Source organism: Esox lucius, chromosome 19 (genome assembly GCF_011004845.1).
Source record: "Esox lucius isolate fEsoLuc1 chromosome 19, fEsoLuc1.pri, whole genome shotgun sequence".
NCBI lineage: Eukaryota > Metazoa > Chordata > Actinopteri > Esociformes > Esocidae > Esox > Esox lucius.
In genome coordinates, this window is record NC_047587.1 from 41,929,299 (window position 1) to 41,948,112 (window position 18,814).

Consider the following 18,814-nt stretch of genomic DNA (forward strand, 5'->3'; position numbering starts at 1 on the left):
AGGGTCGAGCTAGAACGAGTGCCGCGTCATCTGGTTATATTGCACTCCTCCCCACTAAAACGATTTGATATAAAACTTTTTAAAATAACAATTATCTAAGTTAAAATGAATGGTCGGTCACTGCGAAAACACAACATTCGGGAACCCCAATCGTTTGTGGTACATATCATATACGTTTTATGTGATGGATGTCTGTTGAGGTTTTAAATGTTACGAGCCGTTTATGTAGGGGATGTTAGAAAAAGTTATATTAAATCGCTTTATTAGGGGGAGAGCAGTATAACCAGATGACATTGCACTCCCTCCTACTCTCGCTAAGTGAGGACGGTGCGTGCATAGACACCCTTAGACAATTACTTATTTCAATGTATGTACTTTGACAAATTGTCGATATTCCCCTTTAAGATCTCTATTTTTCAGAGGTTGCGCAGCAGGCATTTGCCTGCACTTCAGTAGAACTGGAGAAAAAAAAATAACTCAGTGGGTTAAAGAGGCTCACTAGCTACCATGCTAAATTATTTAAATCGTGTATTTATGTGGGTTTAAATGAGTGTTTCTCAATCCTGCTCCTGGACACCCCATTGCCCTGCATGTTTTAGATCTCTTCCTGCCCTACCTTACCTGATATAGCCCATGAAGGACTTGATAATGAGCTGATAATTTGAATCAGGTGTGATAGAGCAGGGAGAGATCTAAAATATGCAGGGCAGGGGAGTGCCCAGGAGCAGAGTTGAGAAACACTGGTTTAAATGGTACATGTGATTAATAGGTACACTTACCCTAGAATTCGGGGCTGCCCAACCCTGTTCTTGGAGATCTACTGTCCTGTAGGTTTTCTCTCTAACTCTTATTTAGCACACCGGATTCTAATAATTAACTGGATGAAAAGCTTAACTGGATTAGTCTCAAATGGGGTTGAAGAGATAACCTACAGGACAATAGATCTCCAGGATTTGGGCAGCCCTGCCCTAGATAGTATTAGTCAGGGGTATTCAACTCTTACCCTATGAGGTCCTGAGTCTGCTGGTTTTCTGTTGTAACTTGAAGCCATCTAGTTTCCTAGGTTTATGTAAGTCCCCGATTAGAGGCTTGCAATGAACTGGCCTCGACGTGTGGAATGGAGTTTTGTGTAGGCTATTATGGACACTGGATATTATTGTTCATTACAATATCTACCAGCTTTGGCAGTTCACTAGTGACACAAGGCGCTCTAACTTCTTTCCTCATCCAGCCGAATTCATCTTCCCAAAATGTCTTCTTTTATCATTCTATGTATGACTATATCATATCCATTCAAGAAATAATGTGTCTGTATCACATAGCTCTAAGCAGTGAGGCACAAGAGGCAATGATTTATCTTGAATTGAAGTCATATTTAACTCTTAGTTCAGCATGCCTCATTATCTTATTGATTTTATAAAACATTGCCAACATACATTTACCAGTCACTCTTCTCCAGAGGAACTTACAGTAGTAAGTGCATATATTAATATAACAATTAGGCTTGCTGGTATTTTTGCTGGAGCAGCTAAGAACAGTTAATGTATTTTACTGACTGACTGAGTGAGTGGGCGAGCGTAGTGGTTAGAGAAGTGGACTTGTGAGCTATAGGTCCCGAGTTCATATCTCCTCGAAGGCTAAATGAATGAAAGAAAAAAGTTGTTTAGCCATGAAAGAAAAAATATACGTTCTTATTCCATGAAATGAAATAGCTTTGGCAGACTTGCTAGCAATTGCTCAATTCTTATGACTATTCCAGTAAGTTAGTAGATACCGGTAAAGCTTATTACTGGCTAATATGCTGTTAAAACAACCAGTGGCAAACAGCATACATAGACGCTATTTGTGGTAGAGGTGAACATAGTAAGGAATGTTAGTCAGTTTAACTGTATCTATGTCATTCAGGAATGGCCAATTAACTATTAAAACGACCAGCGGTAGAGGAGTATTTGTTCAGGATCTACAGATGCCAGGTTTCAGTATAGACAAGAGTAGCTGGCAAATGTACAGCATCGTGGTGTAGTGTTTAACGATATAGCCTTTCACGTGGGTGACCTGGGTTCAAATCTCGAGACACTTTCTATTGCGGGCCGGCTGAACTAGGCTTGCCTGTTTTTTGGTTTTATTAACGTTTTATTCAGATAAGTTAATGTTTACTATGGATGTGCATTGGACATTACTTTGTATCTGAATAATATTTGTTATTATTCGAATAGTATTCGTTTACCTGAAATACATGTTTATTTTTAACTACCGATACAACGTGGGCGCTATAGTACTGCGTAACGCACAAGGGAGTGGATGTCGTTCTCCTATTCTTTCTAATCTAACACTGGCTCAGTGGACGTTTGTGAGAGAATAGAGCGCGCGCCTAAGGAGGAAGCAGTGTGGTACACTTTGCAAAATTTCGCTACAGAACTGAAGAGCAATTTTATTAACACATTGAGTTTCCACAGCAACATTAGATTCCACAGCTACAACTATACGTAGTAAAATAATTTTACTACCAAATAATTTTACTACCAAATAGGTTTCATAAGTAACAATTAATTCCGATAATATATTGCATATTTTACTATTAGTTAACTTTCATCCACAACTTCCTCAGACTACGCATATACTGACTGTGCCTCCACACCACTACGGCTCTGATGATTGACAAAAACACGTGCAAAGGAATGCATGCCATACGAAACATATTTTTAAATGTGAAGCTATGTCATCGTATGTAAAAATTGTAGATTGGAATCTTGATAGTGTTTAGAAAAATCATGTTCTCATTTTTACTCATTTATTTCAACAACAAAAAATACATAGTTTAATTTTTGAAGGACAAAAATTAATACACAGAAGTACTCGAATACTAACTTATTTTAGGTTATTCGAGTATTTAACCGTGCCCATCCCTAATGCATACAACATAATATTCCACTAGAAGATATGGTCCAGACCAAAATCTAATGGTTTGCAGTGTTGGGGACAGGATCCGAAATAACACCCGCCAAGCGACAAATGCGGGTAGAGTTAACGTTTCTCAGTTTCTCAGAAGGCTATCAGCTACACTGCGAAGTTGTGATCCGCCACAACAGAAAACCAGAATATTTTTATGACATACTATTTATTTTACCAAGCTTAGCGCACGTTCGATCGCGCATAGTTTACTATAACACGAGCGCCGGAACAGAGCAACAATGTCCTGGCCGCTCAGAGTATTAAAATAGCTAGTGAGGTCAGAGAAAAGTAACTGGCTGTGACAGTTTATGCGTACGTTTGTGTCGAACTGTCAGTAAGTGTCTGTCATTGTTATAAAAGTAGCCATCGTCTGAGCGACAACCCAAAGTAAGAAGCTAGCTACCTAAAACTTTCACAAACTGGATAGTTACCATGGATTAGTCTTATGCAGGCAACTGTATAGATTCGGCATCAACAATAAGACCTCCGGGTTTCGTATTTTGCCTTCAAAATGAAAGCCTGCGATGGGTTGTGTGTATTGTTTACTTTTTCAAAGGAAAAACTATGTGGGGTAAAATATAAATTAAACTAAATACTATTTAAATAATACATTATTTAAGGTAAATTATATTATAAGGTGGAATACATTGAGAAATGGTTAGAGCTTAACTAAGTTAATGGAGAGAACATCTCTAATATAAAGGAAATCAGATTTTTGATGTTATTGTTGTTCATTTGCTTTGGCTCATTAGGTTTGGAGAGGGATTGTGTTATAAATCTGGGAGGTGATTCATAAACAGTTTTAATGAATGATTAATTGAGGGGGAGTACTTAGGTTAGTAGGGAATTATGTTAAATAAGTATTGTAAAATAATGTTACGTTGACAAGGAAGAGAGACTGATGTTAAGGGACAACGTTATTGCAATACATAAAAAACATGTTTGTAGCATCACATAGAAAAATTAAGTTTAGTGAGAATTTGAGGTTTGGAGAGGTTTGCAAATCTAAAGGTCAGTGACCAAAATACAAGTGGTTTTAGATGTATATGTCATAGGAATCTATTCATAAATTGTGATATATCAGCTTTAACAACAGAAATATATGTAGAAATTGATAGATTTGTTTAATAACACAGTGTCTGTACCTATGTTTTTCCTTTAGAGGGGCAGGTATTAATAGGTTGACACAAAAGGAAAAAAAAATATACAATTTGTTTTGAAAAAGGTATTGACGATCAAACTCTGAGTAGAAAATACAGTATAAAACCAAATTTACCTCAGTGCAAGAACCCAGAGTTCTGCAAGCTTTTTACAGCGTTTCTTAGATAACTAAAAATGTATGCTTGTAATGCTAACGATATCGTGGTCTATATGTACAATGATGTGAATATAAAACTTTCCAGAAATTAATGTTTATTTTACCTTTCTAAATAATGTCCAATTGATTGAATTTGCCTCAGTTCTACATAACTCTCTGGGACAATAAAATGACAGGATTCATCTGAGTTCAATTTGAAGTGTCACATCAAAGGGACCTAAAATGTATAAATGATTTTTCATTTTTATGTGTACTTGGACAAAATAATTTTGGGGTATTGTGTGTTGATAGAAGGCACTCCATATATATGCCCAGGTATGTAGCCTAAAAAGGTGTTGTTCAATTGGTTATATTGCTGTTTGTCTTATAATGTCTCTTAATATGAAAGTAATCAGATTATGTTACTGGGATTGAGTAATCCAGAAGTTACTGATAAAAATTTTAGACCTGTAACTTGTAATTGTAATGGATTGCATTGGTACATAATACCAACAAGGCATCTAAAGGGGTATGTGGTATTTTGGCAACATACCACGACTAAGCACTGTATTCAGGAAGTCTTCGATGCGCTGTGCTTAAGATGTGATGTATTGGTCAGCACTCCTCCTTGTGTCTTATTGCTTGGATGTAGATTTGTAAGTAAATGGAAGTGATCATACAACATCAAGGTTCATGGCTAGTCGTTGACATTGGCCAGCTGAATGGGTTCTTTACATAATTTTGACTAGTGAGGTATGGGTAAACCAAAGGTACAGTATAAGAACTGTATGTCAGTGACATCATTTTTATAAACCTTAGTACCCCATCTGTTTTGAAAAGTATGGCTATCACAATTATGACTACAACTTAGTTACTGATTATCTGAAGTCTTTCTGCGTTGTTACTTGGGTGAGTAAAAACGAATTCTACCTATTCTCTATACACTGATCAGCCATAACATTATGACCACCTGCCTAATATTGTGTAGGTCACCTTTCAGTGGTCGTAGTGTTATGGCTGATGGGTGTATGTCCACACACCAACGGAATAGCAAACATATCCTTCTCACCTCCCTTTTGATTAGGTCTAGCTGAGGAGGTTGTGGAAGCGGGAAACATTTTGTCTCGAAAAAAAAGTACGGAAACAGTGACTCGACATGACATTTAGCCTTCTGTTAGCCATTTTACAGATTTCTTTCTGTGAAACAATTTTGAGCCAACAGTTTTGCTTGTGTTCCCAGTTTCCGTTAGCACAGGAGCTGTTGTAGTTGAGGTAGGTGTGCTGTCAGTGGGATTCTGTTTAGGTAAAACTACTCACAGATCTAGATCTACTGTAAATATATATGACTAAATAGTGAACTTATCTTCTCGGTATGTGCATGTGTGGCAGCAAATTGTATTTGAACTTATATGCTGTTACCATGATAAAGTTAGGGATTAAACCTTCTTGTAGTGTGTACTACAAACCCTCCTGCAGTAGAGAGCACTAATGCTTTATTCCACTTCATTCTCCTCTGGGCTGAGTTTTCTGATTTGACATGCACACTTGCTCTTTCAGGAGTTCCTTAGCATACCAGACCAATATGAATAATTTACACTACAGCAGTAATTGTTTCATTCACTTATTTCTGCTCCACATTGAGCTCAGTCCAACTGCACGCCTTTTTCATTAACCCAGGAGGGGTTGTCAAGCCAAGTCTTTGACAGTATCACAATTTCTTATCAAATCAAATTATCTGAGCTAGGTTAGTAGCCTTCTGTACCTTGATAAGCAAAACCCTGAGTTGTCCCCATGGTTTATCTTAGTAGGCAAACATAATGTCTGTTTTTATGTGGAGGATTTATTTTTGGAATCTTTCCCACAGAATTGGATGACTGTAGGAAGCTACATCCAGGATATGGTGCTTCACTTCCGTAAGCAGGGTTTGAAGAGGTCGGGGGTCATAAGATATTGACATTGTCTGTTGGCCAAACATTTTGAGAACATATTTATATTTTCCTGTTAGCTTGTCTTTTTCAGCATGTGATAAACCTTTTGTTGTAACACAAATAGATTTTCAGAACAGTGTTTAGCATAAGGCAGCGCTCCAGACCGCGATCAGGTGTTCACACTTTTTTGTGGCTTAAATTTGGAATTGGTTGCATGAGCACAACCTTCAAAAACCTTTTATTTTCTTTATTTCAAAGTCTATTTTTGCGGGTTGTGTCTATGGCTACATATAAGCCACAGTCTCCTTCTCACTCATCCAACTTCCCTACAAGGGCGTTTAAAAACAGCGCGGTTGCCAGAAGACAAGAGACCTGAACCTAAGACCAATTCACATTTATAACATTAGTTTAATTGCTGCTAATGGCAACATCATTTTGCTGAGTCTGTTGTTAAGAAGCTGAGCATTGCAGTTTTGTCTTGGTGTAACTCTTGATTCCCATTCACCTTTTCTCTTTGACCATGTCCACTACTTTGTGCCCCCAGTTGCCCCCTATCTGACATTACAACCGATTCCAAACAATTCTACCACTTGATGTGGCTTTGTTGAAATCAGGCTACTCACCCCTTGAGATATGTTTATGGAGGAGAGATATGTTTCTCCACTGGCCCAAAAACTTTGATTGCTTTTCTATCAGAGGAAACACTGGCTGTTAAAGGAACTTATTGGAGCAAAAGGGAGGTGCAGAAGACTTGTTGAAAAAGTGAGAGAAAAGAATTCTGCCTCACTCCTCTTGTGTTATATTAGCACATCACTGCTTGCAAAAACTATACCTCAGTCCAAATAAAATCTTAAATATGGCCTTAGCATTTTAATATTTCTGTTTAAAATAGGAACATATCCTAAATTAACTTGAGGATATTTAAAAGGCAACATTTGCAAGTTTTCTTTTCTTTCTTTCTAAAGATCTGCTGACAGTTTGTACTCTTAGTGGAAGATCCTGTGTGCACAATAAGAACTAACTTTGTTTTCTTCCTATATATGCTGTTAGAGGCAGAGGCAATGGAGGAGCAGACGGGCTCCCCTGGTAACACGGATAACAGCAGCCAGAGGAATGGAGAGGAGGTGAGGCCGTATCATACAAACAACCTTTATAATCTCAAACCATATCTTCAAGGCTTAAACTATGAAAATGTTTAGTAATGTGTTAGAGTAGGTCTGGACCAAAGCCCCCACCCCTGGCCAAGCCTGGAATCCAAACTGATTGGAATTCAAACAAGCCTGAAGTCCAAATGTATTGGAATCCAAACTGACTGGATTCCAAACAAGTGTGGAATCAAAAATAAATTGGTTAGGATCTGTTTCAACAGAGGATATGATTTCATTTTGGATTCCACCATTCATCATAAGCAAATTTTTCCAACTATGGCGGTGCTTATGATTTGCCAATGTTGTCCAACCACCCCCTCCCCCTCTTCAGAAACCCCGGCGCAGCAACTGGACCAAGGGCCGTAAGAGGAAGAAGCCAGTAAAGGACAGCAATGCCCCCAAGGCGCCGCTGACTGGTTATGTGCGTTTCATGAACGACCGGCGTGAGCAGTTGAGGGCTGAGAGGCCGGATGTGCCCTTCCCAGAGATCACCAGGATGCTGGGAAACGAGTGGAGCAAGCTGCCCCCTGAAGACAAACAGGTTGGCCCATAGACTAGGATAGAAATATCATCAAGTTTTCTGCCTCAGTAAAAGAGTAATAGGAGCAGTAAGCATTGTAACATGAAAATTTTCATATCTGAAGCAATAGTGGAATTATAGTATTTTACAGTATTTACTCAGATATTATTTGTTTTGGGTGCATAAAAAAATGTATCCTCTAATTCAGGAATGTGCAGTTTACGTATGAGATGTTTTGTTGACTGGTGTTCAGTATCAGCACCAGTCAAAGGAAATGCGAAAGAGAAATTTTCTGCATCCGCTTGTAATATCTACAGCCAGACATACCACATGGGCATGATCATCGATGGTGTCTACTTCACTCTTCTAAATATTATTATTTTGTTATTTATTATTTTAGGTGTATTCTTTGTTCACCATTTTGTTAGGGAGGCGGTATCTATGTTTGCTATGAATGCTGGAACTTGTGTTTATTCATGAACATATTAATACAGAGGATTGTTGTGTGAAATTCATATTTGCGTTGGGGAGAAGTGGTATTTTTATAAAATAATACGCAAAAATGTATCATTGCTAACATTAGTAATGAGTTTTTTAAGTTGGTGAGCTAAGGTGAATATTTGCTCAAGTATAATGAATTAGATGATCTCTCCTGGCGACCAAAATGGAATCATGTAATCCCTTTTTAATCCATAAGGATTTTTCCTCAGTTGACTTAAAAATGTTATGGCACTTTCCATGCAAGGCCCTAGAGTCCTCTATCTACAGCGTCTCTCAAAAGTATTCACCCCCTTTATCTTTTCCAAAAAAATTTTATTAGATGAATGGAGTCTGCCATTAAGGTGATTCACATAATGTCAGGTTAAATACAAAAAACTGCATCTTGAAGATGAAGGAACATTCAAAGCAAATCCGGAATAAGGTTCTACAAATGCACCAATCAGGAATGGAATATCCCTTGGAGCACAGTGAAGTTCATTATTAAGGAATAAACAGAATATGGCATCAATATGGCAAGCCATTGCTTTGGGCAATGTTCTGCTGGGATACCTTGGGTCCTGCCATTCATGTTACTTTGACACGTACCACCTACTTAAGCATTGTTGCAGACCATGTGCGCCCTTTCATGGCAACGGTATTCCCTGATGGCATTGGCCTCTTTCAGCAGGATAATGCGCCCTGCCACAAAGCAAAAATGGTTCAGGAATAGTTTGAGGAACACAAAAACGAGTTCAAGGAGTTGACTTGGCCTCCAAATTCCCCAGATCTCAATCCAATCGAGCATCTGTGGGATGTGCTGGACAAACAGGTCCGATCCATGGAGGCCCCAACTCGTAACATACAGGACATAAAGGATCTGCTGCTAACGTCTTGGTGCCAGATACCACAGCACACCTTCAGAAGTCTATTGGGGTCCATGCCTCGGTGGGTCAGGGCTGTTTGGGCGGCAAAAGGGGGACCTACACAATATTATGGTTGATTGGTGTATATGCGGTTAGGGCATCCAATTGAACTGCAACTATCTGGCAAGTTTAACTAGTAAAAGTTGTGGAGTTGTTAATAGAGGGCAATGGAAGGAGAGTTTGTTTGGAAGTCAGAAACCGTGCAGCGCAACATATAAGCGCTGTGGACAAAGGCATTTAAGATCTGACTGAATTGCTAAATGTCCACTAATGCTCACTTTACACTTTCCGCTCTATTAAACATCAAATCATAACTAAATGTTTCTCTTTTGCAGTTTTTATGTATAATACCTTATTTACCGCATTTATATCCAGGTATTGTATAATGTACAATTACAGATAGTGTGTAATTATTAGCATATAGTTCATGCATTTTATTCATTATGAGAAACAATAAGCATTTGAAGGAGCATTTATTTAATTTATGTCAGGGTACACAGGTACAGAAATGTCAAAACAATGATATTGACAGATCATGGTATATATATATACATATATATGTGTGTGTTTTTCTTATTGGTGCATCGCTATTTAGAAGTAACAGCCCAAAAATACAATAACTTCTCACAATCTCTTAGGTTGTCTCTTAGAGTCACATTTCTTGTTACGATGTACCTTTCCTTGAGATGTTTATTATCCTTATTTATATATTTCCATATCATCTTTTCATTTTATATACTTCTAATGTTCTTTTTTAATGCATGTAGTGCTACTATATGCATGAAGTGCTACAGTAGGAGGCATTTGATTCATACACAAGGTAATTGTCTTTGTGCGTGACAGTTGCTATTTAAGTCATTTATGTACAAAAGGAATTTCTACTTTTGAGATGTTATCAAGTCTATGCATCTTTTCTTTAAAATTACAAAGCCAACAACATCTAAATTATTAAAAACTGTCAATATTTAGGTGTCCCGGTAAGAGAACCTATTATAATTCTTGGAAATTATTTTGGTGATATCTATGCATTTAGCACATGATTTGCTCAGGGTCATGAATTTAGCTAATTTATTTAGTATGATTCACTTTGTCTACCAGGGGGCACCATTAGACAAGTAATACTGGACATGCTACATATGTGTCTCTCAGCTAAAATAGGTGCGATAAGGCATTTTAGTATTTGAAATCCTCTCAGTACTGCCACAGTTTTAATTAAAAATTAAGTTACAATTATTTTGTTTTACACCACCCCTGTTTACCTTTTCATCGCCATCCAATCAACAGCCCTCACAGCAACAACTGATTCAGGAAAGTTAAAGATTGCCTTTCTCAAGCCATTCTATCCACAAACTGCCCTACCACACAGTTTCACAACCCTCCATAAACCAACCATCCACCTAACCCTCATATTTATAGCTGCACAGGAGTTCAAATACTGTCATCAACAGTATGGCTCTTAATTAGAGTTGTTAAATTATCTGGATGTAAGCTACTGTGATTGCTACTGACCCCCACACCCCTGTTTCTTTCCCTGCTTTTCTCTGCGTGCAGCGCTACCTGGATGAGGCGGAGAGAGACAAGGAGCGGTACATGCGTGACCTGGAGAAATACCAGAAGACCGAGGCCTACAAGCACTTCACCCGGAAGGTCCAGGAGAAACAGAAGGGCAAGCGACACCGGGGAGGTAAAACACCCCTGAAGCAGCTATAGGTCCCATTCATTAGGGGAAGCAAGGCTTGCCTCCATTAAGGCCAGGTCTTCCTTCATATCTTCAGAAGAGTGTAGCAGCCAGTGCACTTTGGAAACTTGGTGTTTTGCTCACAGGTTCAAATTGGTTTAAAAAACATTGCTTTCACCTATGCTGTCCTTACAGATGAGCTGTCTTAGAGGAACAGAGATAACGCCAGTCTCGTATCTTTAGCTTTGATTGCCCACACAAGCCTTTTAGCCTCACGTGTGTGTGCTTTCTGTTCATTGTGATACACTGCAGCGAGCTGCTCCTTTGTACTGCCGTTGGACGAGCTTCCGTTGAAGCATCAAAAAGACAGGCCAGATACAATGTCCCATTGGAAACTGTGCGACTGGAAATGTAAATGGCACCCTCTTTATAGCAGACATTTATTTAAAAGCCAAGGAGTTGATGTTGAAGAAAATTACTTCTCTTGCATTGATTTAATGAGGGGACGCTGGGAATCGAGGAAGCATGAATCATCTCCTGTCTTGTTTATTTTGTATTATTCCTTTCTCACAGATGGTGGGCACCTGGTATCCAATGATTCCCTTCACGAGGTGAGATAACCCTGCCGCTCCCAATCCCTCCTCTACCCTAAATTGAACAAATAGAAAAACTGGTCTTGAACAAAGTCCACTCAGGTTTGGTTAATTAGCTTTTAGGGCCACAAAAGCAAGGTTGTTGAGGTTTAACTTCCCAGATGTGACTAATATGTTCATGTACTGTTAAAATGCTTACCTTGACTTCATGTTACAAAATGCCTCACAATCATGTCGACAATTTCTGAAATAACTGAAAAACCCACCCAACTCAGGGAATTGTCAGTATAACAATCTGAATGTACAGTGGAAATAAAAAGTCTACACGCCCCTGTTAAAATGCCAGGTTCTTGTGATGTAAAAGAATAAGACAAAGATAAATCATGTCAGAACTTTTTCCACCTTTAATGTGACCTATAACGTGAACAATTCAATTGCAAAACAAACTGAAATCTTTGAGAAAAAAATTAAAACTCACAATAACCTTGGTTGCGTAAGTGTGCACACCCTTAAACTAATACTTTGTTGAAGCACCTTTAGATTTTATTACAGCACTCAGTCTTTTTAGGTAGGAGTCTTTTAGCATGGCGCATCTTGACTTGGCAATATTTGCCCACTGTTCTTTGCAAAATGCGCACCAAATCTGTCAGATAGCGAGGACATCTCCTGTTCACAGCCCTCTTCAGATCACCCCACAGATGTTCAATTGGATTCAGGTCAGGGCTCTGGCTGCGCCATTCCAAAACGTTAATCTTCATCTGGTGAGGCCATGCTTTTGTGGATTTGGATATGTTCTTTGGGTCGTTGTGGTGCTGAAAGGTGAACTTCCTCTTCATCTTAAGCTGTCTAATGGACGCCTGAAGGTTTTGTGCCAAAATTGCCTGGCCCCTGACTAAGGCCCCAGTTCCAGCTGAAGAAAAACAGCCCCATAGCATGATGCTGCCACCACCATGCTTCACTGTAGGTATGGTGTTCTTTAGGTGATGTGCAGTGTTGTTTGTTTTTGCAAACTTCAGCCGGGCTTGGATGTTCTTCTTTGTAAGAAAAGGCTTCCGTCTTGCCACCCTACCCCATAGCCCATTCATATGAAAAATACGGGAGATTGTTGTCACATGTAGCACACAGCCAGTACTTGCCAGAAATCCCTGCAGTTCCTTTAATGTTTCTGTAGGCCTCTTGGAAGCCTCCCTGACCAGTTTTCTTCTCATCTTTTCATCAATTTTGGAGGGACGTCCAGTTCTTGGTAATGTCTCTGTTGTGCCACATTTTCTCCACTTGATGATGACTGTCTTTACTGTGTTCCATGGTATATCTAATGCTTTGGAAATTATTTTGTACTCTTCTCCTGACTGATATCTTTCAACAGTGACATCACTCTGATGCTTTGGAAGCTCTCAGTGGACCATGGCTTTTTCTCTAAGATGCAACTAAGAAAATGTCAGGAAAATCCTAACAGCTGAACTTTATTTGTGATTAATCAGTCACAAGGTTTTTATTTTTCCTTTTTCCCCCTAGAAGATTTCAGTTTGTTTTTCAATTGAATTGTTCACATTATATGTCACATTAAAAGTGGAAAAGGTTCTGACATTATTTATCTTTGTCTCATTCTTTTACATCACAAAAACCTGGCATTTTAACAGGGGTGTGTAGACTTTTTATATCCACTGTAGATAAAAATGTTTAGTTCATTTGTAGCCTAAACGTCGTCCTCAAATGGGCTCATATCTAATTGCTGTAGAAGTAATTGACCCATGCATAAGCAAATTAGTGATTTCTTACATATTGGGCATTTCTTATAAGGTCCTTGACACTATCCTCACCTAAGTAGCCTATCCCAAATTCTGGAGAATCTGTTCCACTCTCTGTCATATTAAGGGCTTACTGGAGCAAAGCCGATATTAAACTAGCTTTGGCACTCTGTTTATGTGAGGCTGCAAGCCCTTGGCTTCTTGTAAGTGTATAATTTATCTTTATGAAGTTAATCACTCTAATTATGGGGTCTGGTATAAATCTCCCGGCCTTTTCAAATACACTAGGGGAAAGCCAAGGTGACTTCTTAGCCGGAATTAGCTGTTCAGAAAAAAAAGGATTTCCTTGCAGCATGCAGACAAACAATTACTTTAAATTGAGAGCTATTGATGCTGCTTTGGAAGTACTGTATTACAATTCTCCCCAATGGATGACAAATAAGATATCTTGTTCTTATGTTAACACTGAATGTTTTATTTCCAATTTTGTAATTAAGATTGCACTCTAAATGCATTGTAGTATCTGGTTGTTTACCTCCATATGGTTACTTTTTCACTTGATTTAAAACTGTCTACTACTAAATGAATAAGACATAGACAAGTGTTCCATTATCCAGTGTTTCAATGTTCTCTCCTATGGGGGGCCATACCCCTACTCCATGGCCAGATGAAAAATCAATTCCCTCTCACTGCTTTCCCGTGGCCCAGTCTAGATTTATTTAGCTTTGCTCTACAATCATTAGTCCCCAACACAACAGCAGGAATAATTTCCACCACCGGGGACCACAGTACCAACAGTTAGAGATTGTTCAACCTAGTGAGAGGTTGCAGTCTATTCATAAAAGAGGAATAGTGCTTGAGCCAAAGATAGTGTTCATGGGAATGATAATCGTTGGCAGAGGATCCTGTATAATTTATATTGGTTAAACCATTTCCACCAAATAGTGGGATAATAATGTATTATGGTTTATCAGATAAGATAAGTTCCATTCCCCAAACCTTTTCACAGTTTTCCAAGTATCCATCCATTTCTGTCTCTGCAACACCTGCTTCTTCTCCACCCTTATCAGAAGGACACAGAGGGCAAGGAGAAATCGGTTTTTGACATTCCCATCTTCACAGAGGAGTTTCTCAACCACAGCAAAGGTATGCAGCATATCTGCTTTTGCAGTATCATGTGTTCTTTATACTCTGCTAACTTCCTTAAACAAAAAACATTTGTTGTTCTGTAGAGCAGCCATACACATCCTCAAAATAGCTGCTCTGCTTAGATAACACAATGGTGGCTTGAAACAGACTATATATGGCTGAATTATTGATAGTTCGTCCCCGCTGTTGCCTCGCATATCCTGCCTCGCAGACTTGATTCCTCGTGACCGGGACTGTGTTTCTGTTGTCCTGTGCCTGCAGCGCGCGAGGCTGAGATGCGGCAGCTGCGCAAGACCAACATGGAGTATGAGGAGCGAAATGCGGCCCTGCAGAAGCACGTGGAGAGCATGCGCGGCGCGGTGGAGCGCCTGGATGGCGACGTGAGGCAGGAGAGGGGACGCAACGGGCTGCTCCAGCAGCACCTGGAGACCCTGCGCCAGGCCCTTACCAGCAGCTTTTCATCGGTGCCCCTGCCTGGTGAGACACACAGACACACACACGTATAATGGTACCACACACACTTACAGTTACAAACTCAAAGACACACTGTTTATTATAAATGGGTAAATGCTGCAGACAGAGAAGCCCTTCGGTCGTGTTGAATTCCGGCGTGCACATCATCTCAAGGTCTTATTGATCACTCTCGGCGAGACAACTAATCCTTACCCAGCTACAGGGAAATGGCACGTCTCTTTTATACTTACCAGCGCGCCTCACTTGAATGTCTGCCGCTAAAGTGCCGTTTCACAATGCTTCACCTTTAAGAACTATCGTTCAGTCTTGCAGTGGTTATACGTCCTTGATTATGAATTTTATATTTTCTGTGGAGGATTATGAAAAATACCCTTTTGTTCAGGGGTAATCTTCAGAGGGAAATGAATGAAAAAGGCTTTTGTTGTTCTTTGGCAGTTGGGAACCCTAGGTAGTCCCTTTAACACGGCTTTGTCCTTTCTTCATTCATTTGGATTGTACATTTTCCAAGTGATAGAACACTTTTTTACCTACAGTCGTTTTATTTTAGCCATGGAAGAATTATTGGTGTGCTGGTATTCCTACAGTCCTGTTTTCCTAAATGTTTTTCTACGGTGTTTTCTAACGAACAGGACCCATGCCATTATATATTCCCATGCTCACGCTACCGTCTCGCCTGCAGGCAGTGGGGAGACCCCCACTCTGGACACCATTGACTCCTACATGAAAAAGCTCCATGGTATCATCCTGAGTAACCCACAGGAGCATGACAACCTCATCGGCACCGTCAGAGAGGTGGTGAATAGGCTGGACAGGTAACTAGCTGCCAAACCCTAGAGGTCTTCACAGATGCCCCATAAATAAAACACCAATACTGGGCCCATGTTGTTGATTTGCTTGCTGGTATTGTCTCACAGTACTCTTGTTTCGTTTCTTCTTCATATTAGCAAACAGTTGACTGCATGATTCAACCCCCCCCCCCAAAAAAAAAAGGTCTCAAACAAATAATAAAGGTGTAGGCTACTATGCCTACAGTTCTGTGAGAAAGTATTTGCCCCCTGCCAGGGTTTTTCCACATTGACATTGGTCAGAACTATTTTTGGGTGGTAGTAAAGCCCTGAGAACAAAAATGTGAATTACATCATTATGACATCCTTTGCTCAGTGGGAATATACAGAGGGAATCTGAGAGAAGACATGCCAAAGTTAGGTGCTTGCTTCAATTGATTAGTGTCCTGGGATATTCAATCTTCATGTGTGAAAATATTATTTCCTCCCTTATTAATTCAACCCAATGAAAGGGATTATTATGATTAAGTGTTTTAACACTTATGTAAACAATCTGGCCTGATTTGATCTAGCCCTGCCCAAAATAAATCAGACATTGGCCCTTGCCATCAGATTGAATGATCAGCACACAGGTTCCAAAACCACATCATGCCAAAATCAAAAGAAAATTCTAAACACCTCTGTGATGTTGTTGTTAATGCATATTTGATTGGAAAATGTTACAAAACAATTTCTATGGCTCTAGGGCTCCATCAAGTCGGAGACATATTTTGCAAATGGAGAATGTTTGTGAAAGTATTGGACTAACCAGCAAAATATTTCTAGGGTAAGGTGTGAAATAATCCATTAAGTTACCAAGTAACCTAGGACAACATCCAGGGCCTCTCACAACTTCGCTGATGTTAGTGTTCTTGAAATTGTATTCAGCGTGGGGTAGAGAAGAAGTTTCCCAGTGTTTCTTAAAATATTTGGATAATGTCATAAACCAGCAGGTCAAAACACCTTTTAAATCTGATGTAGAAGCCTGTAGATATATCTCAAAAGCACAACACACTTCTATTGTGAGCTCAGCACACCTGTTTTGGCAGTGTGATTTGCGTGGGAAGCAAATCCATTGTGCAAATACTGGTTTCTCTTTTCAGAATACCCTGCTTCCTGCATTTACGAGCTCTTGCGACAGATGCAGTTCAGTTCCAAGTGTTCACTAAATGCAGCTGTCCTGAAAGCTGTGTTTTGTTGGCAAAATACTCAGTCTACTATGATCATTCTTGCATCAAAAAAAGTAGCATTGGTTATTGTGAGTCCATGCGGGCTACTTTAGGAAACTTTTGTAATAGGCAAACACAATCAAGTCAGCGTCAATTGCAAATATTTATCAATTTCTTGAAATATATAAACTGATAATTTTGCAGTGGTCTCTTAACCACTGCAAAATGATCAGTTTCTCTGGTTTTACTATTCATAGGTATGTGTATGAGTAACAATTTTTTTTGTTTTATTCTATAAACATTACTCACAAAAATATTACTTAAAATATCAAATCAAAATATTGTAATTTTGAGTATTTATTTGTAGAAAATAACAACTGGTCAAAATAACAAAAAGTAAAATGCATTATTTTCAGACCTCAAATAATTCAAAGAAAACAAATTCATATTCATTTTTCTACAACAAAATACTAATGTTTTAACTTAGGAAGAGTTCAGAAATCAATATTTGGTGGAATAACCCTGATTTTTAATCACAGCTTTCATGCATCTTGGCATGCTCTCCACCAGTCTGTCACATTGCTGTTGGGTGACTTTATGCCACTCCTGGCACAAACATTAAAGTAGCTCGGCTTTGTTTGATGGCTTGTGACCATCCATCTTCCTCTTGATCAAATTCCAGAGGTTTTCAATGGGGCTGGTTCAATTGGGCTGGCCATGACAGGGTCTTGATCTGATGGTCCTCCATCCACACCTTGATTGACCTGGCTGTGTGGCATGGAGCATTGTCCTGCTGGAAAAACCAATTCTCAGATTTGGGGAACATTGTCAGAGCAGAAGGAAGCAATGTTCTTCCAGGATAACCTTGTATTTGGCTTGATTCATGTGTCCTTCACAAAGAAAAATCAGCTCGAATCCAGCTTTGCTGAAGCATCCCCAGATCATCACAGATCCTCCACCAAATTTCACAGAGGGTGTGAGACACTGTGTCTTGTAGACCTCTCCAGGTCTCTGTCTTACCATTAGATTACCAGGTGTTGGGCAAAGCTGAAAATGTGACTCGTCAGAGAAGTTGACCAATCTTTATGGTCTTTTGCAGACTTCAGCCTGGCAGTTCTTTGCTTTTAATTGATGAAGGACTTTTTTCTAGCTTTGCACGACATCAGCCCTGCCCCTAGGAGCCTGTGCATTTCACCCCAGCTGCTGTTTGACATTCTTTTGTTTAGGTCACTTGATGTCATCCTACGGTTGTTGAGTTTTTTATTCAAATTACATTTGAGGTACTACTTGTACTGTTTTTGCCATCCAGCTCGTCCTATTGCAAGAGGATAGTGAAGACCACAACAGGGGTTTTTATACTTTTCCTTGTTAAATTAGATTTGGTTCAGGTAATCACCTAACCAGTACCTCATTAGGTAAAATGAGGTGTGCCTGTGCTGGAATTTAACAGACACTGGAATGGAATGGCTGCCATATATGTAGAGATGCTGATTTAAGAAAAACTTGGAGTGGTTTCTTAATTTTTTCCAGAGCTGAATATATAAACGTAAGGGATGCCTTTCGCTTTCAAAAAGTAGGCGATAGGCTACTTTATAAGATTAGATTTTCGGATTAGTTGGGATTCTTGTTTGGACTATCTGAAATTGATTCTTAAATCGATTCTTTGGAGATGTTAAATGAGAGGGAGGTTAGAGAGAAAGAACCAGCGATCATGACAGATAATGCTGCTAAATATAATATGTGTTGTGGCATCGATGGAGTTGTTTCACGTTGGCTATTTCCCACACACACTAAACTCAAACGCACGCTGGCTTGGTTGGGTGGGGCGCATTGCAACCTTTTTTGAACTGGCCAGCCTTGTTCTTAAAGGGAAGCTGAGGTTGCCTAACCTGCCTTTACACAAGCTGCTGATTGACTTGGTTACCAGGTGG

At 39.4% G+C, this 18,814-nt stretch overlaps 1 protein-coding gene across 5 annotated transcripts in view; it reads left to right on the forward strand.

Annotated features, from left to right (window-relative positions):
• The window catches only part of hmg20a (high mobility group 20A), a 28,372-nt gene that overhangs the window by 734 nt on the left and 8,824 nt on the right, over nucleotides 1-18,814 (forward strand). Inside the window, exons 2-9 of one of the 5 annotated variants that reach the window (XM_020040178.2) lie at nucleotides 7,228-7,301; nucleotides 7,657-7,866; nucleotides 10,800-10,932; nucleotides 11,239-11,337; nucleotides 11,500-11,537; nucleotides 14,338-14,413; nucleotides 14,678-14,893; nucleotides 15,570-15,702. In XM_020040178.2, coding sequence (XP_019895737.2) covers nucleotides 7,239-7,301; nucleotides 7,657-7,866; nucleotides 10,800-10,932; nucleotides 11,239-11,337; nucleotides 11,500-11,537; nucleotides 14,338-14,413; nucleotides 14,678-14,893; nucleotides 15,570-15,702 — 968 coding nt within the window. In that variant the 5' untranslated portion in view covers nucleotides 7,228-7,238. Of the gene's footprint in view, nucleotides 1-7,218; nucleotides 7,302-7,656; nucleotides 7,867-10,799; nucleotides 10,933-11,238; nucleotides 11,338-11,499; nucleotides 11,538-14,337; nucleotides 14,414-14,677; nucleotides 14,894-15,519; nucleotides 15,707-18,814 lie in introns of those variants that run through there. The other 4 variants (XR_004574816.1, XR_004574817.1, XM_034288417.1 and 1 more) reach the window with 4 other exon arrangements.